The sequence below is a fragment of the Heloderma suspectum genome, chromosome 5, assembly GCF_057233095.1.
Source record: "Heloderma suspectum isolate Gila_16-S chromosome 5, 16-S_ref, whole genome shotgun sequence".
NCBI classification, from domain to species: Eukaryota; Metazoa; Chordata; class Lepidosauria; order Squamata; family Helodermatidae; genus Heloderma; species Heloderma suspectum.
This window is the reverse complement of record NC_139462.1, coordinates 206,881,204-206,905,004: the sequence shown is the minus strand read 5'-3', so window position 1 is coordinate 206,905,004 and position 23,801 is coordinate 206,881,204. Positions and strand designations below refer to the sequence as shown.

Here is a 23,801-nt window from a genome sequence, read left to right as displayed (position 1 = left end):
CTTCCCGTAGGGCATCGGGGCGCAGCTGTTGACGTCGTGCCAAGCAGGCTGAACGCCTCCATCTCCCGCTTGTCCCTGTGCCAGCGCCTAGCATCCCGAAGCTCCAGTTGTCCCTCCCCCTGCCTGCCAGGGTCGCTACCAGTCCCAGGAATGTGAGCAGGGAGGGGTTCTCCCTCCAGGGGCGCCTCTGAACAGCACAGGGGTTCCTCTCCCATGGTTTCTATCTCTTCCTCAGAATCAGAACTGCTTTGGGGCTCTATGGGCTCCGATCCAACCCTGACACTTACTAGCATGGGAATTGTACCAATAATGAACTTAAGTAAGCATTATGGATCTCTAGGCTCCTCTAACACTATAACTGACTTGGCTATGCTCCTGGGGCCAATACACTGGGCTGGCTTATCGTGGGTTATTTAACCCACAATGAGCCTGGGTGTGTGCGGCCACCATTTTTAATATGCAACACCTGATTAGGGCGATCAGAGGTTGCGCTATTTCATACACAGCCATCATGAGTTATTCAAGGGTTAAACAACCCTCACATAACCCTACTACTAAATGGTGGCTGCACATGTTTGGCATGCACTGCGGCTCATCATGGGGTAACCCCCCCCCCGATGACACAGCCATGTTGTGCGAACCATGTCACTGTCTTGCGATGCAGCACAAGCTTGTTGCATGTTTACTCAGCAGTATGTCCCAGTGAAATCAGTGGGACTTACTCCCTGGTAAGTGTGTCAAGGATTACAACCCAAAAGATGCAGCAATAGATAGAATAAGAGAGCAATTCTACGGCCCCTAGACAGAGTCTGGGGGACCATAGGATATTTTTGGTTCCTAGATCCGAGGTTGGAAACAGCGCTCCAACCTCTCCTCCGCTTCCCTGCCGCCCATGGAGAGATCTGTCCTGGCTGCCCCTCTGAGACCACAAAGACAACCTCGGAAAGGATAGGGAGGGGACTGGGGAAGAGGGGATATGAGCTTTCTCCAGCCTTCCCCAGCCTCCTTCCCTCCCTCTCCCCGACGCCTCAGCTAGACAGACAAAAATACCTGTCTAGCTGAAATACAGAGTGGGAAGAATGTGGAGGCGAAGATTGCCTCCGTGCTCCTCCCACTCTGCATAGTATGCCTGTCAGCCTCTGAGTTCAGAGGCTGATGGGAATCCTGATAGGATTGTGCCCTAACTTGATCACCAATACACCCTCGCTTTACAGGTTCTTTTATTAGAATCAAGCACTTTGTTTCAGCAGGTAACTGTTGTCCTACCTACATCAATGCACATATCTGAGTATCTGTATAAACACAACTGGAAGTTGTGATTGTACAGTTCAAGGAACATTGCTTTGAAGAGCAGTGGATGTTATGAGTAAAGTTGAGATGTTTCCTGGAGGAGAAGTCTGTCAATGGCTACTAAGCTTGAGGGCTATGTGCTACCTCCAGTACCAGAGGCAGTATGCCTATGTACACCAGTTGCTGGGGAACATGGGTGGGAGGCTGCTGTTGCACCCATGTCCTGCTTGTGGTTTCCTGGTCGACAACTGGTTGGCCACTCTGTGAACAGAATGCTGGACTAGATGGACCCTTGGTCTGATCCAGCATGGCTCTTCTTATGTTCTTAAGATGAAATCTCTAGTAAACCACACCTTGTTACTTCATATTTTGTTTGGTATGTTCTTATGCTGTTTCTAACTTATCTGGCACCAAACTTATATAAATCAATTAAATTACATTGAAATGAAATAAGTAACCTAACCTGTTAAAATCGCAGCATATGGTGGCATAATCTTGGGCACTAATATCTGACCTATGCAAAACAGTTTTATGCAATAAATTTTCTCCTATCCCCATATTAAACTGATTTTCATGACGGCACATATAAGCTGTTTGAGTGCTATAACAAGATAGCTGGCAGGGACTTGCAAGATTATTAGCTATATTATATTCCCTATAATATTGAACAGTGAACCAGTTTTAAAAACTTAACCCCCCCAACATTGTTGTATTTCTGAATTATGTTGCTTTACCAAAAGCATTCAGTCTCTCTTTTGCATGTACCATATCAGATATTCAGTGTCTGTGTTTATTGCTGTAATGCTATCATAACATTTAAGTCATTTGCAATTTATGTTTCTATAGCCAACAACACCACCAAGCCAAGGAAGGCCAGATTCACCAGTTTATGCTAACTTGCAAGAACTGAAAATATCTCAGTCTGCACTCCCGCCTTTACCTACAAGTCCTCCAATCCAGATTAATGGGGAATGGGAGACCCATAAAGATACAACGGGACGTTGTTACTATTACAACAAAGGAACACAAGAGAGAACCTGGAAACCCCCACGTTGGACTCGGGATCAAAGCATAAGTAAAGCAGACTCTCTGAACCAAGTAGATCATGAGGTAAGTTTAATTGATGGTAAAAGGGAGTGTGAATATGTATGCATCAATACTGGACAAAACTTTGGGGAAAGGTTTCAGGTGATCTTAATTTTTCCTATCTCAGTTGATTAACTGTATCACTGGGCATTTTATTTCAGTTTCCTAATACCAGAGTCAAGACAAATTAAATAGTCCTTGGGTACATGTGATGGGACAGAGGCCCTTGACCCTATTTTTTTTAGGGGAATTCCCACCCTAACCTACAATGGTGACACATGTTCTCGCTATGTGGCAAGAGCAGAGCAAGCCCAACAGATGAACATTATATATGCAATGTGATATTACTGTAAGAGCTTCCTGGCTTCCTTCTCCATGGAAACTGGTCTGATTTTGAACCATCTTCTTATGTTGAGTAGTGTATGTGGTATAGTTGCCAGACATTTCGAAAGAAAAGCTCTAATTCTTAGCATTTTGTAGTATTATGACTGATATGTCTTAATCGTAGAAGAAAGTACAGAAGACCTCCAAGATAATAAGAAAAAAGAAAAAATTGTAAAAGATGCCTTTACCACTGTATGTGTTATTACGTGTTTACCTATTTTTGTTTATTTTATTACATTTTTCTTGCCTTTCTTCCAAAGAGCTCAGAGTGACATGCACTTACCCTCTGTGGTGTTATTGACTGGGGTTTTTTTTTTTTGCTTCTTTAGCTGGCTTGGATTACTAGGTTATCATCTGATAACCCTAAATAATATTCACTGGTATATTAAAACTCAGTTAAGAAATCTTTGAGTGTCTGAGCTGAGAGATGATGTCATACTTCTTGAAATTATGTTATATGAATATGTTAAATTTGGAATATTGTTGGAATGCCCACTCAAGGCATCTTTTAAAAATCTTTAAGCGTTCAACCAAAATTAAATTTCCCTTAAAGATACATAAAAATATTTTAGGAAATTAACAATTTTTAGTAAAAATTCACTTTTAGCTAGCAAACCTTTCATTAATTAATCTATATCACTAAAATACCAGCAAAAATACATCCATATCAAAATGTTAAGATTTAAGGCAATTACATTCAACATTGATCTAAGCAGCATTATTACTGTAAGGCAGCAAGAAGTCTAGGTGCATTCAACTCAGTCAAGATAGAGCAGCAGAAAGCATGATTATTATTATTTTTTAATTTCAGTACTATTGAATTTTTAGGGGGCAACCATGAAATTAATGACATCCTTGTAGTGGTCACTCTACTTCTTTCGGTATCAGATTGGTACCCTGATACTAAAAATGTTAGATCTTCAGTGGCCTTTTGGATTGGCCTTAATCCTTAGCCTGGCCTTGGAGATTTGTAATATTTCTCCTGTTGGGGCTGATGAGAGTGTTACTTTGACCCATAGGGGACCTGAGTGAGGAAGCTAATGCATCCTCCTTGTGTGTCTCTGGGCCTTCACTTGGGGAACCATGGCATATTGAGATTCATTGCTTTAAATGCTGAGCTCCTATGAAGTGACTGCTCCATGGCTGGTTGCTCATAGTGGTTGAGCCCCGATGGATAGGCTTAGTGTAGCTCATTCTAAGAATGCTGGCTCTATCTTGCAATTCTGCTATATTGTAGGGTTTATTTTTAGGCACAACATTTTGCCTTTCCCTTCTTTGGGAGCCAGGCTTTCCTGGTATGCTTCTTGTCGCATTATCTGGTATAACATTCTCAAGAGAAGCAGATACTGGTGTTGGTGGTCAGAGTGTGGGTGAGCTGACTGTGTACAGACAGGGTAATAAGGTGTGTTCTCCATGGGCAGGCTGAGTGGTACATGACTTCACAGGCACTACTGAGGACTAAGTGTAAGCAATTGCGGTGGAATATGCTTCCAAATATTTTAGGATTTAGGTGTTGGCTGAGTCCTTCTTTTACTTGAATTCAAGTGAGTTGTTGATCTTCCCTACATTATTCAAATACTAGCTGATTGGTATATCAGTCCTTGAGATTATTATTGTATGTGAAGTGCTCTGAGCACTTGGAAGCACTAATGCTGAGTATTCAGTATATCCTGATTATTTTAGTTTTCCTTTCTCCTTCCTCAACAGTTCAGTTATTTGTGTTGCTTCAACCTGTATACTTTTGCCATATGTTAGGACCATCAATATATCATCTATTTTATTCCCTTGATTCCTAGAGTAATCTTTGCTTTAATTTTCATTAATCTCCTATATTGCCTTCAGACCGTAATCTGCTTTCTTCTGCCTGTAACCTTTGAAGACTGCATCATTTTTTGGTAATTTTTAATTTTTCAATTTCTTCCCTATCATAAGGGCCTCTCAAAATACCACTGGGGTCTTCCTTGAATTACAGTCTTGAATTTCTGCAATATATACATCAGGTTTGAGAAACAGGATTGCCAAGTAATATGCGCTTTTCTTTCTAGCTTCTCTTAGGAAAAAATTTAAGGATAGAAACAAATGTTCTGTATTTGAGAGAATGGCTGAGAAAAAAAAATATTAAAAATGGTCTGGAGATGGCATTTGCACAGAAGAATTGGTGGGAAGGGAGAGAATGAAACACATCACCCCATCCACTGATTTTCCTTTGAAAATGCATACCAGTACCCACGTTGGTCATTGGAGCAAAATACGGCAAAGTTCAATTGGTAGAGCCAGTAAGATTTGCCATTGACTTCTATAGGATATGTATTGCTCCCTAAGTGTATGCTAAGTTAATGCGAGTCTTTTTCAACTTCAGTGTGCAGAAAAGGCATAGGAGTCTCATCTGAACCAGCAGTAATCAGATTTTTTTTCCTGAAAGTGTGTAGCTATTTCTACTTCATCCCTATAAAACTTGAATTCCGTTTTCATTTAAAGTTTTAACTTATGGACTAGTTTAACATCTTCCAGAATCTGAACTAATATCACTTCTCAATACTTCTGTGTTTGACAATTTGTAGACTCTTTCGTCACAAGAAAACTCCTACAGTTGTTGTAACAGCCAGTCAGATAGTCAGTATGGTTCTCCTCCCAAAGGGTGGTCAGAAGAGTTGGATGAACATGGCCAAATGCTATATACCAGTGACTATACTAATGAAAAGGTACACACTTTTCTTCATCACATATCTTCTAAATTGGTAGAAATTTAGTGGGTAAGAAGATAGGTGTGATTTTATGTCATTGGTAGTAGAAAAGTGTTGAATAGTGCCAGTTTCCTCCCACTCCTTTTAAAAAAACATGCTTGTTTCTAACCACTATTCTCTTTCTGCTTAAGAAACTGCTCTCATAGATGAGGACTATATTGTGTTTAGTCACTGCTTGTCCTGAAAATATTATTTATAGCTGTCACTGCTTATTATATACCCTGTAAGTTTCTTATGAATCAGTAGCAATTCTTAGTTTTTAATATGCATTGCCAACTCAGTCTTGTTTGGCAAGCCTGAAACCAATTCCATCAGTTTTCTCATCTATGAACTGTGAATAATGTTGCATTATCCACAACTATTTTATCTCTGCCTGTGTGTCAGGAGCACTGCTTGTTTAACAAGAGTAACTCTAAAAATTGTGTTTGAAGGAGATACATAATTTCCTTTGGCACTAACACATTACTGTCCTATTAATGTAGTTATATCTGTAAAATTGTATATCTCAATTTGAAAAGCATAATTTAAAAAACACGACAGATTTCTGTGGACTGGTGTCAGATCAACTTTGAAAATAACTATTTGTCAGGGCCTCCTGGCAATCAGGCAAGACAGACCATTGTTTTGTAATTCTTGAAGCAATGTGTGAGGCTGCTTGTCTCCTGGACTCCTCCTATAGAGGAGAGAGAAATTACTACACAACCTGCCTCCAGAATAAATATCTGCTCTGAAGGCTGCATAGTAGGCAGGGTCTTCTTAGAGGGAGGTGGGGGAGAGTAGCCTCCAGAATAGAGCTCTGTATTACAGGGATCCATTTGGAAAGATGTTGGCTGGCTGGGCTTGAGTCCCTTTCCATAACAGTGGGCACAGAAGAGGGAAAAAGCAGAAACTAGCTCCACTCACAGTTACACTCAGCAGATATGGTTCCTGCCTTTCTCTTCTCCATCAAAGGGAGAGGAACAGAAAGTACATTGGAAACTAGCTGCATTCCATTTGAATGATGGGGTTTTTGGAAGATTTATTTGAGAACCACATGCCAGTATGGGGCTCTGAGAGTAATTCCTCTCTCTCTTTCCTGAGCTTTTCAATTGTCTAGGAAGTGAAAGAAATGGGGGTGGGGAGAGAATGCATATAGCACTCTGCTTGGCTACAAGGGAGTCTGTGTCTTCTGCTGATGAATAGGGAAAGTCTGGGGAAATGATTGGGGCCTGAGAGATTGAAAAGTAGAAGTATGTACAACAGAAGTATTGAGGATCTCATCCCTGGGGGATTGTAGCACACTCCATTAGGAGTGCCCTTACAGGGCAAATCACTCTACAGGTGAGATACGCGAAGCAGATTGTTTTCTCATATTCTCTTGGAATTGTATGTCTCTGTAGATGCAATCTTTAGTAGGAAGGTGCTGCAATGTCTCACTCATCATCATATGGCTCTTGGACATCCCCAAGTAAGCTGCAGTCACCCACTAACTGAAACTAGACCTACCATTAAGTTCAGTTCTTCTTGGTCATGGGAGAGCAGTTTACTTTTTCAGAGTTCTGGAAGTAGGATATCTAGCGGATATTCCTTATATTAGGGACTATGATGGATTTCCTTCTTTGCTGTCCTTTCTAGACTAGTTGTTTTTAAGGGTTCATGATGCTGAGAGTTTAGTGTTTTAGCTTGGTTATAACTATTCCAGGAAGGAGAGGGGAGATTGCTTCTCTGTTTCCTGTTCAGGGAATTATTTTGGCCTTGTGTACAGCAGTGGTAGTATAACCTTCATTTCAAAGTAAACTCCTCTTCTGCCACCAACAAGAATGAAAATTTCATACAATTTTTCTCTTAACAGTATTACATTTCTCCAAATCATGTGATAGACACCATTTACAACAGTACATTTAAACACTACTACGCATTTACAACAGTACACTTAAACACTGCTACATATAATAGGATTTCTAAATCAATACATATAGAATCAAAGCCTTAGGAAAACTCCCCTTCAATGACATTTTATAAAATGCAGTTTTCTATTAAATATGATGTAAATATGGTGTAATTACAATTTGGCCCAAAAGAACTTCAGTGAAGAACTTGCCCTTGGAAATATAGGTATGTTTTCTATTACAGCAAGTATGAGGAAGAGGTAGATTTTATCCACTGGTGGGCCAGTGGCCAATTTTTGCTGTATCACTTAATGCCTGCTGGTTTCTGGGATTCTCTCAAGGAATGTTGGGCAAGGTGGAACTTGATCCAATTCCACAAGTCTCTTTTCATGTGCTGAAGCAATAGTGCATATTCGGGATAATTTAATATGGTTATGCCTTTAGCTATGAAGAACTCTTCATAGAGCTCCCAAGGATGAACTCTTGCTCAAGACAGAAGACAGCCCATCCTTGTAGTACAGGATTCAGACTTGAGGCAGAACATTTTCAGATACAGTTTCATATTGTGAATAAATAACAAAATGATGCCCTTAAAAGATCCGTGCCTCCCAAACAGTTCTGAATAAGCATTTCTTACGTGATGTGGTTAATGTAAAAAAGACTCTCATCCAGAAACCATCAGACCTCAAACCTGATCAGTAGTATAATTTTAGTTCATTATGATTCTTATTTCTTGCATAACAAACTAATTGTGGAAAAAATATTCTACTGTAAATTATAGCTCTAGCTGCATGATAAAAGGGTTTGAGTCTTCAGTGTCATGCTCTGCGAAATGACGGTAGAGGTTCTCGCTGGGTGCATTTTCAGTTGATTGAAAGAATTAGAAGTATTTCTATTGGTTCTCATAGTTGACAAACTTATAAACAATACATCTAAGGCCATAGTTCTAGGTTTTTTGTATTAAATATTTCATTTAACTCTTTCTGTAGTGGATAAGGCATGTAGATGAGCAAGGTCGGTCATACTACTACAATGCAGATGGAACTCGATCAGAATGGACACTTCCAAAAGTGAGTAATCAAAATAAAATACAACAATGTTTCTAGCTCTTGATCAAGTGATGGATCTCACATACAAAATGGTTCATACAAAAAATGCTTGGTTTTTATCAGGAATATATTTAATTGTTGTGTATTTTTGAAACTTTCGAATCCTGGATATAGGTATTCGTCCTGAAGGTTTTATATTTAATTGATTACAAAAGTAAATATAAGATGCAACTTACATTTTTGAAGGACCATTTATTTAGCACTTAGAAAAAAAATCACAAAACTTCATATTTTCTGAAGAATGAGTTTTTAAGTTGTGAAACATCATAGTGTATACTGTGCATACTCTCCTGGAATCAAAGAGCAAATGATTTTGAAGTTTAATAAGAAACATGCTTCCCACATGAGTCAAAGACACACACATCCTTGACAAAATCTTGTAGTGAATTGCCTTCGTTATGAAATTCTGAATGAATCCCTACGGTACTAAAATGAAGTACATTTTCGTTTTAGAAGAGAAATCAATAAGCACCCAATGGATCTCTCCATTTTGATGCTTCATAGAGCAGATCCTGATGTTTATTCTGCCCTACATGCTTCCAAAATCAGTTTGTGTTATGGCATGTAAGTCTGCTGTTCAATGAAAAAAGCCAAAAATCTTGCTGTGCTGGCCCAAGAACTTGGGGATGCCAGTAGCTCATTGAATAATACATTTAATAAAGAGTTTACAGTATCTTATGGCAACTGTAGACTAAACATGGTTTAATTGATAGAAGTCAGATAGACGTGAAGTAGATCATTACAGCTTGGCAGAACAGGTAGTACAGTTAAGCCTTTGTGAAATAGATGATTCTATTTCATCTATGAAATAGATGAAATAGATTCCCTTGTAAAATTGCCATTACCCATCCCTTTAGAGTATAAAAATTTTGGTGCTGCATATTGTCATTTCTTTCAGTGCAGGGATGTAGTGGGCTATTTAACCGCCATCCCAACTCAGCAAACCACTTTTAAAACATCAAACAGTTTGGCCTGCTTCTGATGTAACTGCAAACCATGGTTTGTTATGAGCATGAGCTGTGGCAAGCCTTGGGCTCACACACTCCATGTTCCTCTTCTTCCATTTTTCATGAGAAGGAGATTAGAAGCTTCTGGTCACAGTTTGTAACAAACAATCGTTGGTTGTTTTGTCTCAAACCAGACAACATGGTTTGTCATAAAACATGGATTGCCATATTCAGATGGAACAACAAACAACCAATAAATATATATACTAATAGTGAAGTCAGTTGCTGAGTTACGACTGTTACGTTGCCAAAATGGGGCTACTGAGAAGCAAGCTAAGGGGGAACCCCAAGTTTGCAGAAGAACACAAATATTTAGGGGGGAAAAACCTAAGGAGGAGAACCACAAAACAACCGCAGTGAGGACTGAGCATTCAAAGTAGCCATGTAATATTAAATCAGATGGAAAAGAAAACCAGGAGGGATGGGAAATGGAACTGAGTGGCTGGATATGCCCATAGCATCTCAGGAGGCTTCAAAACACTGTTGATCAGCTGGCAAGAGAGGCTAGCTTAGAAGGGAGAAGGCAAGAAGGAGTTCAGAGTGGGTAAGGAGTAAAGTGCGAAGTTAGTCTCTCTCTCTCTCTCTCTCTCTCTCTCTTCTTCTGTGGTCCTTCTCCCTTCTTTTATTCTCTGAGAGATGCAAAGCAAAAGACGACAGGTAAGTAAAGGATAGAGGAAGAGTTGTATAGCTATAAAAAGGGCAGACAGAACCATGTCATTGTCTGGATAGGTAATTTCCTGGTTCACTTAGATAAGCTATTTTTAAATGTCCTTAGGGACAGAAGACAGAGCTGTCTATAGAAATAAATGAAGAAATCCAAGATTTTTATGTAGCTGGAGCTTGGGCACCAGTGTGTACATCCCAACCCAAAGAAACCCCAAAAGGTAGCAGCAAAGAGAAGAGTTCCTGCTCTTTCTTAGTCAGTACTTATGGAGTGTTACACATTTAAAGATTGTCCTGCTAATGCAAATTCCAAAGCAAACACAGTTTGTTGTCCCCCTACTGCAGGTTGGAAGGGGATGTAGCTAGACGAGAGTAGGTTATGATAACCTTACAGTGTACTTTCTGCTGAATCCTGCAGGTGAGGCTTTGTGTGGTTTGCAAAACCTTGCAGTGTTGTCTAGAGGTATTAGATTTCTATCGTAGAATGGGTACTGGGCTGAAGCTGAGAGAGCACCTTACAACAACTCTGCAGTGTTATCCTTTTTTTATCCTTATGTTGCAGGTTCGGCTTAGAGTAGTATACAGTAACCCTGCAGTATAGTTCAATGTTAAACCCTTATTCCAGGTTGTGGGGGCTGTGTTGAGAGAGAGTAGCTTATGGAAACACTGAAATGTAGTCTACTCTTCATACTGCAGGTCAGAGGTGGGGCTATTAAAAAAAATCCTCATATCTGTCAGGTTGCAAAGGCCAATCTACTTAAATTAGACCTCCCCCAAGCTAAATCCAGCTCTCACTTTGCATGCAAACTGGTTGTACTTTTAAATGTTCAAAAAGGAAAACAAATAAATGTTGCACATGAAGTAACACCTGTTGTTGATGCTAACTTTTGTAAAAACAAAAGCTTAGGTATTAGATGCACAACAGGGATTCATTACATTTGTTGTGGTATTCCACTTGAATTTTGTAATCTCCTTCTCTGGTACATAAAAGGTGGGGGAAGGAGAAGTGGAAGGAGTATGTGAGCCCAAGGCTCGCTGCAGCTTATGGTTGTAACAATAAAGTTATGGTTTGTTAAATATGAACTGGGGCTTTGTAATGTGATGTTTGCTCAAAGAATGGGGGAAACAGCGGATACTACTCTGGCATGCTCCAAGCACTTCAAATTCATGTCTTGGACTCTTAAAGACCTACTTCTTAGGGTAACCAAAATCTTAAGTTAACATAAACAACAGTCATGTTGGCATTTCATACAGCAAAGAGGTGAAGGCACAACCTTTCACTTAAAATATAGGCATCAGGAGTATGCTTATGGATTCACGGATATGCTTGAAGAATTGTTCTTATTTGCTTGCTACTCCTAGAAGTGATGCAGGTGTCTCTCTCAGTTGTAGTTAAGAGATTTGGAACTAGTTTTGTCGTGTGCATTCCTTCTTCAGAGTATTGATGCACCCGTAATTACAGTACGGGAAAGGGTGCATAGAAGAAACACTTCAGTATATTTCGGGGCCAGGGGTTGATTTGAGCAATATTTAATGTCAAAGATATTCTGAACTTTGGAAAAGGCATGAAATACAATGGAATGTTGAAAACGATAGGTTTTACACTTCATTGTTTTCAAAATATGGGTCAAAGCCCTTGAAGGCATTGTAAACATTTCCTATCAGAGTTCATGCCTGAATTCTTTGCCATCTGTTATACATGCCAACAATATCTTTGACATAAACATGCATAGTGGCTTGCAAGGCCAGGCATTTGAACTGAAAACCTTGTACAATGACCAAGTCTTAGGGAAGTTAATATTCTTCAACCCTGTAATTGCAAAACAAGTGAATGTTACTTGTAGGAGCCTTGAGTTTCTGATCTGTGTAGCTGAGATATGCATTGAGAATAGAATATGACCCAATTTTTGATGACAACATAGTTTTAACAGTAACTATATTATGAAAAGGATAATGTTCAAGACATGGCAGTAAGTATAATTGGTTATAGGTCAAACCATTTTTCTAAATATTTGATTTTGGAGGATGAGAATAATGTAATCATTTTTGTAAAATGATTTGAACTCTTATGTTTTGTTACACTTTATCTCATTTCTTAAATGGGCCAAGAACAGCATACATTCCTCAGGTAGTTTCCCGTCTAGGCTCTGGCCTGAACTAGAATTGCTTATCTTCAGAAATGGAACTAAAATCATGCTTATTCAAGCCATTTTCTGGATCTGGGTCTCAGTCTTTTGGAATATTAATATCATGTTTACCTGTTCTTCATCAATCTATTTCCACACATGCATTGGTTTTGGTTCTTTCCAGCCTACTGATTATGAGCTTTGGAAAGAAACGTTTGTGTGTCACTCTGAAAATCTTACCTTGGGGTACTTGCTGTTAGCTCAAGGCCTTGGGACATTATGCAAAAGATTCAACCTCCATATTAGCCACATTTTTTTTTCTTTCTGATAGTGAAAAGCATATTGGTCATTGTTGTGCACAGCTGCCTCATGCTGTGATGAAATATTGTCCTACTTTAACACTTCAAAAGTCAACTGATGGTTTTGATACCACTGGCTCTGTAAGTGATGAGACTCAAGATATACAAGAATTAGTTTTCTTTGGCAAACTTTCTAAAAGAGGCACAGGATGGATTTTTCTTCTAAATGAAGCTGAAAAGTTTGAATTAATACAATTTTTCGAAGGTCATTAATACTTAATGCCTGAAGCATCTTGGGATTCAGTTCTGGGTCTTGGGAACTGAAAATCTTTCATGAGATGCTGAAACCCAGCCTTTGGCACACTAAAGTATAGTACACATTATTACATCTCATGACCTCAAGACAGCCCTGGACAGGAATAGGAAGGTAGGAGCTTCCCTGGCTCCTCACTCCAGTCAAACAGCAATAGACATTGCTATGCAGGCAACCCAGCTGCTAGTTAGTCTTCAGCTGGATGTACAGGAACATTTCAATGACAGAAAAACACTTTAATTAACAGAGGGAGACCGACGGGGGGACGCAGTCAAAGGTATGCCACATACACCATTGTTATCTACTTCCCACTTACACTAATTTACAGACAAACTTTAATGATTTAATCTAATTTTATCAGTAGCAGTAGAGAAGGAGGGAAAAGGGGATTTCCTGAATATCAAGACTGACACATCTGTGCTAGATGCTTTGGAATGAGGACAGCTTCTCCAGTTAGTTCTGGTGTTTGTACTGGTTGCAGTCACCACTGGATTTGGAAGTAGGTTTGGAAATAAAGAAAGGAAAAGTCTTCATACTGTTGTAGAAATATTGGAAAAGCTTTCTAATATATGCCTCTATTTTAAGTGAAAGTACACTGGACTATTTTAAGTCTAGTAAATAATTTTTCTGTAATAGAGAGCAATTATCTGGTGAGGGAAAAGGGTTTATAGAACAGCTTGGTTTGTACCACAGCGGGATTCTGGTGATGACCTGTGATAGCAGATAGCAGCCTATTTGAACTGGGCTAAAATACCTCAATCAAAGGTCGGAATTAAGATTGCCAGGAGAATTATCAACAACCTCAGATACGCAGACGATACCACCCTAATGGCAGAATGCAAAGAGGATCTAAAGAGCCTCTCGTTGAGGGTGAAAGTGGAGACTGCAAAAGCTGGTTTGAAACTCAACATTAAAAAAACGAAGATCATGGCATCTGGCCCCATCACTTCCTGGCATATAGAAGGGGAAGAAATGGAAGCAGTGGCAGATTTTATTTTCTTGGGCTCCAAGATCACTGCAGATGGTGACTGTAGCCTGAAATTAAAAGATGCTTGCTCCCTGGGAGGAAAGCTATGGCAAACCTAGACAGCATAGTAAGAAGCAGAAACATCACCTTTCCGACAAAGGTCCGTATAATCAAAGCTATTGTTTTCCCAGTAGTAATGTATGTATGTGAGAGCTGGACTATAAGGAAGGCTGAGCGCCGAAGAATTGATGCTTTCGAACTGTGGTGCTGGAGAAGACTCTTACGAGTCTCCTGGACTGCAAGGAGGTAAAATCAGTCCATCCTAAAGGAAATCAACCCTGAGTGCTCATTGGAAGGACAGATACTGAAGCTGAAGCTCAAATATTTTGGCCACCTAATGCGAAGAGAAAACTCCCTGGAAAAGACCCTAATGCTGGGAAAGATTGAAGGCAAAAGGAGAAGGGGACGGCCGAGGATGCGATGGCTAGATAGCATCACCGATGCAATGAATATGAATTTGAGCACACTCTGGGAAAGAGTGGAGGACAGGAAGGCCTGGCGTGCTATGGTCCATGGGGTCACGAAGAGTCGGACACAACGACGGAACAACAAAATACCTCAGCTTTTTCCACTATATAAAATCTCCACTGCTGTTCCTATCTTTTAACTCCAGTAGCATCAGTGAAGCCTGCTGTAGAAGGAGCCATCCTATCTTTGTAAAACAAGTATTTTGGAGTACTGAGTGTCAAAGATTCAATTTTAGTCTTTAGGCAAGTCTTGACTGCCTTGGTCCACTATGTATGTAAATTACTTGGACCAAATGTAATTAGGTCTAATATGACTTTACTGCCATTGTCATTCTATGGGAGATCACTACAGATTTGATTAAATGCTTGGGTGAGCATTGCATGGACAGGAGGCATCTTCTGTGTGTACCATAGGCTCATATTCGGTCTACCTTCTACAGCCATTCACAGCTGAGGGAGAGGATTAGCTATGGATCTGATTGCCACTGGGGGGGGGGGACGAAGGGGAATTCACACCCTGCTTACTGCGGGCAGGTGAGTCAAGGGTTCTTACCCAATAGTCTATGCAACAGCAAAAATGAAGAGAGCTGTAAAATAACATCCACCACCACCCTGCAATCCTTGATCTGGTCTATCAGACAACTAGAGCAGGGGTGTAGAACATCAGGCCCCGGGGGCCAAATCTGGCCTGCCTGGTGTCCTAATCTGCCCCTCCAGAGTTCCCCAGATAGCCATGTCCCCTTCTCCTGGCTCCACCCATTTCCTTCAACCACGGATTGTTAGGTGGTTTCCTGGCTTTTGTGCACCCCCCCCCCCACTTTAGAACACACAATCCTAAAAGGTGGAAATGCATCTCCTAAGGCTTAGTTCCTAGCAGTAAGAGCTTTAAGCTAAAATATGCAGCTATTTTTGGTCCTGCACCCTTTAACTTCAGCACTGCCTACCACAAATATTGTTCGCAACAGCTTCTTCAAAATGGAATTTGGTCCTCGGGCTGAAAGAGGTTCAGCACCACTGAAGTAGAGAATAAGAACAGGACTCATAAGAACAGGATACTCACCTTGTTACAAACCATAACAAACACATGGCTCCCTAAAATTCCAGTTCTTAATTTTGACTACAAATATCCTCTTGGAAATAGGCACTCAATAACATCTGTATACACCTTTCCCAGTATAAGTCTCTTCCACACTCTCCCTTAACCAAAACCTTTTGAGGGCATGAATAACAATGTAAGTGGAGTTGCATGGGCTGAATTAATTCACAGAATGTTACTACCCATCTTTGCATGATTTGGAATCCATATAGATGCATGGTATTTCCTATTTTATAAGCAAATTGATTGTTAACTGGCAAAGTAAGAGTAGTAATATTGATCTATCAGTTTGTACCAGAAAAAACATAGTAAGCATTATATAGTGCTTCACATACTTTGGCTCAGTAATCCTTACAACAACCATGTGCGATAAACACGTTTTATTATTCCTTTTTACAAAATGAAAGTTTAGACTGTGGGATGGCAGCTAAGGCCACTTAGTGAATGCATAGATGAGCTGAGACTTAAATCATTACCTTTCAGTCCCACCTCTGTTGATTCATTCCCTGGTATTTTGTAATTGAAGCACTTTGCATTTTTTTTAACCCTTCTAATCCGAGTCCATCCTGTTAGTTGCCACTCTGGCAGCTGATGCATGTTTAAGGTGGGCAGTGCCATTATGCCATCTCTGTGCCTTCCAGTTGTGCACCTATTCAGATTTTAGGATTGTAGGATGACAAAATATATGTTAGTCTTTGTGGAGTTCAGTGACTGCGTTCAGTATTCTGCATTTTATAGTGATTTTAGAGTCTGTTACTTGAATATTTGCTATTAAAGTAGCAGTGTGTTGTTTTTTTAAAAACAAAAAGCTCAGCTGTCCAATGTTACTTGTGTTATAAGATGACACAGTGTATACTGGGTCTGTATTACAGAAACCCATATAGGGGCATATTCTCCCTGTGTAATGACACTGGGCTATTAAACTAAAGACTTTAGACAGTTCTTGCTTCAAATTCTTATTACAGATGAAAATGAAACCTGTACAATAAAATACAGGATCTGCTTTGTGGGAACATCACACATCCAAAATGGTAAAAGTTGGCAATGAAACTATACTTTCAAAATAGAAAACGAATAACAATTGTGTATGAATCAGAAAATACAGTTTTTAAAATATCTGAGAGAGCTACTGAAGCTTGTCAAGGAGCTGTTACATAGTTCTGGATTCCCTCTTGTTTCTAGCTTCCTAAAGTTGCTTTCTTTTTGTGAAGGTGATATGATATTTCACTGTACTGTATGAATAGCCTGGATATATACTTAGATGAGGGATGAAGACAAAATTTGTTCAGTTTGTTTTTTAATGCTACCTTACATAATTTGCCCTTCCTGAACCAGTACGTGAACTGAAATGCAGTTATCTTTCAATATTTGTATTTCTCTGAACTTTGTGATGCAATTCTCCATTTTTTCTTTATAAAACGTATGTTAGGAGAAAGTGACACAAATAAATATATGGTGGTGAAAATAACATACAGAAATGCATTATATTTGAGAAAATTGCTTGCAGAAATGCATATATTAGGGAAAATTGTGTAGAAAAATGAATATATTAGGAGAAATGCATACACATGCATTCAAACTTTTGTGCAGACTTCTAATCCCCACCCCCCGCCCCCGTGGTATATAAATTGATGAGGAAGCAGAACGGAACAAAGTTAAGTTTGGAAGAGAAACTGAGAGAATCCAAGATTTGGCCACCCCTAACTAAGATATGGTTGCCCGATTTCAGAAACTTTTCAAGCCTGTCCTGTACATGAGGTTAAGGGCAGTGGGTCTCTTTTTGTATTGTTACATTCTTAATACCATATTTTACTGTAAACCTGTTTGATTCTCCACCACCAGTTTTAGAATAAAGTTCATGGGCTGAAACCAGAGTTCCTGTGAGCAGAACTCGGCTCATGTGATGGCGATTTTTAGTTATTACTCCTTCCCCCATGCCTCCTAAGAAACTGCTCTGGAAGTTTAGGGGACTATCTAAAACAGCATGACAAGTAGCACTGGTGGCTGCAGGGGAAAGGGGAAATCTGTGAAAATTGTCTTTCACCCTCCTTCAGCAGAAGCCTCTGCTGCATCTCATTCCCTTCCACAAACAAAAGGGCAACTTTGGAATCAAAACATTTTTCAGTGTTATCACTATTGGTATTCCACCTATGTGTTTTTATTTAAATAGAAGAGCTGTATATTCATGCACAACTTTACTTAGAGCAGGGGTGGGCAATTTCTGGGGCTTGGGTGGGGCGGTATTGCTTCCCCTCCGGAACCCTACAGGAGCAATTCCCCCTCCCCACTGGAAGTGGCTGTTGCTGCAATCCCAGCAATTGCAGAGGACTGTGCGCCTTGTTTCTCAGCAGAAGCAGGCTCCCATCAGGCTCCCACAAAGAGCAGTTTGGCAGACTGTCGGGAGTCCCATTCTGCAGAGCATGCACCCTGTTTCCCAGCAGAGTTGCTGCCCAAAGACAGCAGAATTCTGTTGGGAGCAGAATTGCGGGGAATTTAGAAGTGGTGACAGTGGTAGCAGCAGGGACTGGGTAGGGGCCACACTAATGGCCATGGTGGGCCATTAAGGGCTTAAAGTGACTTACCTGCTTCATTCATTAAAAAAACCCCAACACATTTATTTATTTATTTAAAAATTCTTGGCTGCCTTTCAGGGCAGAAGCCCTCCCAAGGCAGCTCACAGCAATAAAATACATAAAAACAGTTAAAATATTAAAATCGATAAAAATATAACCACAATACCAATAGCAATAAAAGCCAACAATAGAACCAGCAGCAACAACAGCAACAAAAGCAGTCATGAGTATGTTTGGGTTTTTTCTAAAAGTGCTACTGTGTATTAATAAAGGATCTTGCCTAGGTTATGACTCAGGGAGAGAACCCTCCAATCACAGGGATCAGGAGAAGAAACAGTTTAGAACAGATAACAGAGTTAAAATGTAAAAATACTTAACTCTGAGAGGGCCTTTTTGGTGGTGGCATCTAAGTTGTCCTTCCAAGGGAGGCTTGTTTGGTCCCTTCCTTGCTTGATTTTATGCAGGATTTTATTCCAACAGGGGGGTTTCAGTCAGAGTGTCTGATTATTATATGGTTTTTAGTTTGCTGCCTGCTAATATGGTTTTTATGATGATGTTTTTTATGCCTGTTAGTTTTTGTGAGGATTGAATTTACTTATTGGTATGTATATTTTTTTATTTATAGGCTGCCATCACTAAGGATTTATTATAGAAAGGCAAGAAATAAATGCCTAAATAAATGAATTACTTTCCAGTAACATCTAACATAGAAACTCATTTGATTCATATTTTTCACTTGAGAGAGACTGCTCTACATGTAAAAGAAATTATTGATCGGTCTCTTCTGGTTTGGTGAAAAAATACGCATACACATATGTTATGCCAACTATAGTCAACTAGCAGTTCCATGCTGTCTTGCATTTCCCTGCACTAAATTGGAAATAAATATCTCACTTTAGAATTCTTAATTCTGCTTATAGGGTTAAAGCGCAGTTTGAAAACAACTGTTTGTTGTAGGGTGGACAAAAATGATTTTAAAAAATCAATCTGATTTTTCATTTAAATTGGATTTTTATGGTTAATATCGAAATCAGGTTGATTATGTACTTTGCAGCCAAAGATGGAGAAGCTCCATACAGTCAGTAAAAACAAGACCTGGAGCTGACTGTGGCTCAGATCATGAGCTGCTTCTTGCAAAATTTCAGCTGAAATTGAAGAACATAGGGAAAACCACTAAACCATTCAGGTATGACCTAAATCATATCCCTTATGAATATACAGTGGAGGTGAGGAATAGATTTAAGGGATTAGACCTGATAGACAGAGTGTCTGAGGAACTATGGACCGAGGTCCGTAACGTTGTTCAGGAGGCAGCAACTAAATCCTTCCCAAAGAAAAAGGAATGCAAGAAAGCCAAGTGGCTGTCTGATGAGGCTTTACAAGTAGCTGAGGAAAGAAGGGAAGCGAAAAGCAAGGGAGAAAGGGGAAGATATATCCAACTGAATGCAGAGTTCCAGAGAATAGCAAGGAGAGACAAGAAGGCCTTCTTCAAGGAACAATGCAAAGAAATCGAGGAAAACAACAGAATGGGAAAGACTAGAGATCTTTTCCAGAAAATCGGAGATCTGAAGGGAACGTTTTGTGCAAAGACAGGCATCATAAAATACAAAGAAGGCAGGGACCTAACAGAAGCAGATGAGATTAAGAAGAGGTGGAAAGAATACACAGAAGAACTATACAGGAAAGATCTGAATGTCTCTGATAGCCATGATAGTGCGGTCACTGAACTTGAGCCGGACATCCTAGAGAGTGAAGTCAAGTGGGCCTTAGGAAGCATTAGTAACAACAAGGCTAGCGGAGATGACAGTCTTCCATCTGAGCTATTTAAGATCCTAAAAGATGATGCTGTTAAAGTGCTGCACCCAATATGCCAACAAATTTGGAACACTCAACAGCAGCCACAAGACTGGAAAAGGTCAGTTTACATTCCAATGCCAAAGAAGAGCAATGCCAAAGAGTGTTCAAACTGCCGTACAATTGCGCTCATTTCACATGCCAGCAAGGTGATGCTCAAAATCCTACAAGCTAGGCTTCAGCAGCATGTGAACCGAGAACTACCGGAAGTACAAGCGGGGTTTCGAAGAGGCAGAGGAACTAGAGATCAAATCTCCAACTTTCGCTGGATCATGGAGAAAGCAAGAGAATTCCAGAAAAACGTCTATTTCTGCTTCATTGACTATGCTAAAGCCCTTGATTGTGTGGATCACAACAAACTGTGGCAAATTCTTAAAGAGATGGGAGTACCAGACCACCTTACCTGTCTCCTGAGAAACCTGTACGAGGGTCAAGAAGCAACAGTAAGAACTGGACATGGAACAACCGATTGGTTCAAAATTGGGAAAGGAGAACGACAAGGCTGCATATTGTCGCCCTGCTTATTTAACTCATATGCAGAGTACATCATGAGAAACGCTGGGTTGGATGAATCACAGGTCGGAATTAAGATTGCCGGGAGAATGATCAACAACCTCCGATATGCAGACGATACCACCCTAATGGCAGAAAGCGAAGAGGATCTCAAGAGCCTCTTGTTGAGGGTGAAAGCTGGTTTGAAACTCAACATGAAAAAAACGAAGATCATGGCATCTGGCCCCATCACTTCCTGGCATATAGAAGGGGAAGAAATGGAAGCAGTGACAGATTTTATTTTCTTGGGCTCCAAGATCACCACAGACGGTGACTGTAGCCATGAAATTAAAAGATGCTTGCTCCTTGGGAGGAAAGCTATGGCCAACCTAGACAGCATAGTCAGAAGCAGAGACATCACCTTGCCGACAAAGGTCTGTATAATCAAAGCTATGGTTTTCCCAGTAGCAACGTATGGCTGTGAGAGCTGGACTATAAGGAAGGCTGAGCGCCGAAGAATTGATGCTTTTGAACTGTGGTGCTGGAGAAGACTCTTACGAGTCCCCTGGACTGCAAGGAGGTCAAATCAGTCAATCCTAAAGGAAATCATCCCTGAGTGCTCATTGGAAGGACAGATACTGAAGCTGAAGCTCAAATATTTTGGCCACCTAATGCGAAGAGAAAACTCCCTGGAAAAGACCCTGATGCTGGGAAAGATTGAAGGCAAAAGGAGAAGGGGACGGCCAAGGATGAGATGGCTAGATAGCATCACTGATGCAAATATGAATTTGAGCACACTCCGGGAAAGAGCGGAGGACAGGAAGGCCTGGCGTGCTATGGTCCATGGGGTCACGAAGAGTCGGACACGACTTAACGACTGGACAACAACAGCAACAACAATATTCTAAAAAGATGTTTAATAATTGTAAATTATACGTTTCTGTTTAATGAACAAACATAGGTATTTCATTTTCACCTGATGAAAATAAACTGCTCTAATCTTCCCAGAAACTATGAGACCTTACTTCAGCCTATCAGTCATGGACATTTACTTTTATTTGCTACTTTGTTTTTGTAAGGTTGGGGCTGGGCCAAGGCAGAATGGAGTAAAAGGAGCAACATTGGAAAGAAGAAAATAGAACATTGTTCAATGTAGAGTGTTATGGGTGCTAGTTGTAAGAAAGGCTCTATAAGGAATATTTTGAAGACGTTCCCTGTATAGGTTAAAAAAAACCCTCACAAACTGTTATGGGTGCTAGTTGTAAGAAAGGCGTTATAAGGGAATATTTTAATGACATTCCCTGCATAGCTATATATAAAAAAGGAAAGTGTGTGTGTGACAAGGCCTGGTTATAAGAATTAAACAGTGGGCCAGTTTGCATGTCACAATAAACCACCATGGGTTAATTAACCCCCGGGGCTCAGAGATGTGTGCCGACGGCAATTTTAAATATGTAGGTCATGGCAGGGATGCAACATGTTGTGGTGTGGGAACCCAGGCGTCGTAGGCTATTTGGGGGTTAAACAACTCTCAGATAACCCTAGAGCAGTTCATGGTGACATGCAAACTGACACAGTGAAAATAATATCCTGGTTGTAAATTAACATAATTTAGTGGACAGATGTTCACCCTTGTTTAGGAAATATATGAAGAATATTAATGGGACACATGATTTAAATCAGTCCTTTAAATCAGTTTTTTCATTGCTGATTTACATTGCCTTTATTGAAATCAGTCCACCCTGTGGTATGATGCATACAGAGTTTGCATATCTCACTGCTATAATATGTGTCTTTATACCATGTTAGCTGAATGTAAATTACTGCCGTTGGCATTGTTCTAATACAGAGAAGCTCTAGAATGTAGTAGTGGTATGCTGTAACTAAATCTTCATTTAAGTGGGCATTGCATGAAATACTTGTCTAAGCCACTAGGTTTTTCTGTCATTGTCTGATAAAGCAGTTATTTGGCTTTCACATGTTCTGTTGTCTTGCAACTGATTTAATTAACATACGTTTTGTAGTACGTGCCAGTCTAAATCTCCTTGTTAGGTTATGTTGTGTCAGTTTATTGTTTCTTCTAATTCTTCCTTCAACTAAGTTGATTAAGGCAAGGAAGTTTATCAAGGCCCTATCAACTTCTCCACTAATTTAGAGGGGTGTGTGTGTGTGTGAGAGAGAGAATGGGCAAATTACTCAGCACCAGAAGCCATATCTAAAATTTATAGTAGCTAGAAGACTGCACCTTGCACATTACATTGAATTAACATGTTTTTGCATATGCAAATGAAGCATGCTTACTACAATTGTGCAAGATTGTTTCACTTCTGAACTACTTAAACTATTACCTTCGCATGTGAAAAAATCTGTAGACACAACAATTGCAAGGGCTGAAAAAAAAAGTTTGACTTTTCTTACTCCGTTCTTTTTTATCATCATGTTTTCAAATTTGTCTGTGCAGTCATCAGTTCTGTAAACCTGCTTCCTTTAAAATTAAATTTGGGGATATGAAGACTTGAATAAGGTCCATCGGGGATGGAATGTAAAAGGGGCCGTATGTGTCTCCATTCCAGGCCATGTATCTCTCCAACCCTGGCATACCATGATATTGCTTTGAATCTAGTTTCCCTTTCACCTGTATTGTAAATGCTAATGTTGCCTTTCAGGCAGCTAGATAGTAACCTGAGAAACCTACTTTTCTTCATGTGGGTGGTCCTGTGCCTTCAGAGATGGAGCTCTATCATACTCAAATCAGGCATCATCTAGGCTTGTAAGGTTTTATTCAGAGCCTTTATGGTCAATCACTAGAATAATTTTAAGACTAGTTGTGGCATGTAACAAAGCTTCAGGTGTCTAGGCAAATTTTGTTGACTAAGTCAAAGAATATAGATGAAACAAGGGGGGAAATGTAGACCTTCTACTTGCAGTTTCATATACAGTATGACAGTAGCTACTAGTGGATTATACATACTTCACTTTGCTTTTATTGTCAGTAGAGGTTTGATTATACTTATAGTGTGTGGATTTTCCTCTTTTTTCATTTTAGTATAATGCTTCACCACAACAGCAAAGGGAGATAATTAAAAGTAGGAGTCTGGACAGGAGGCTACAGGAACCAATAGTTTTAACAAAATGGAGGCACAGCTCAATTATGTTGGACACAAATGACAAGGTAGGAATGTTCTAAAGAACACACTGGACTGTTCTGTTGTCATATATGTGGCATTGTATATCCTTCAGAAATTAGTGTGCAGTAAATCACTGGTGCCAAATTGTTAGCCAGCTGCTGATCCCTGTATAGCACAACTCTATATGTGTAGTTGGAAGTAAGTCCCATTGATTTCAGTAAAACTTGCTTTCAGGTAAATAGGTATGGGATCCCAGCCTGTGTCTTATTAACTAT

General features: G+C 39.9%; 1 protein-coding gene across 10 annotated transcripts in view; it reads left to right on the top strand.

The window, feature by feature from the left end:
* The window catches only part of ARHGAP12 (Rho GTPase activating protein 12), a 104,887-nt gene that overhangs the window by 47,158 nt on the left and 33,928 nt on the right, over positions 1–23,801 (top strand). For 6 of the 10 annotated variants that reach the window (XM_084859177.1, XM_084859181.1, XM_084859180.1 and 3 more), the window contains 3 exons: positions 2,137–2,400; positions 8,362–8,442; positions 23,445–23,570. In XM_084859177.1, the coding sequence (XP_084715303.1) occupies positions 2,137–2,400; positions 8,362–8,442; positions 23,445–23,570 (471 nt within the window). Of the gene's footprint in view, positions 1–2,136; positions 2,401–5,321; positions 5,463–8,361; positions 8,443–23,444; positions 23,571–23,801 lie in introns of all 10 variants that reach the window. The other 4 variants (XM_084859175.1, XM_084859174.1, XM_084859173.1 and 1 more) reach the window with 1 other exon arrangement.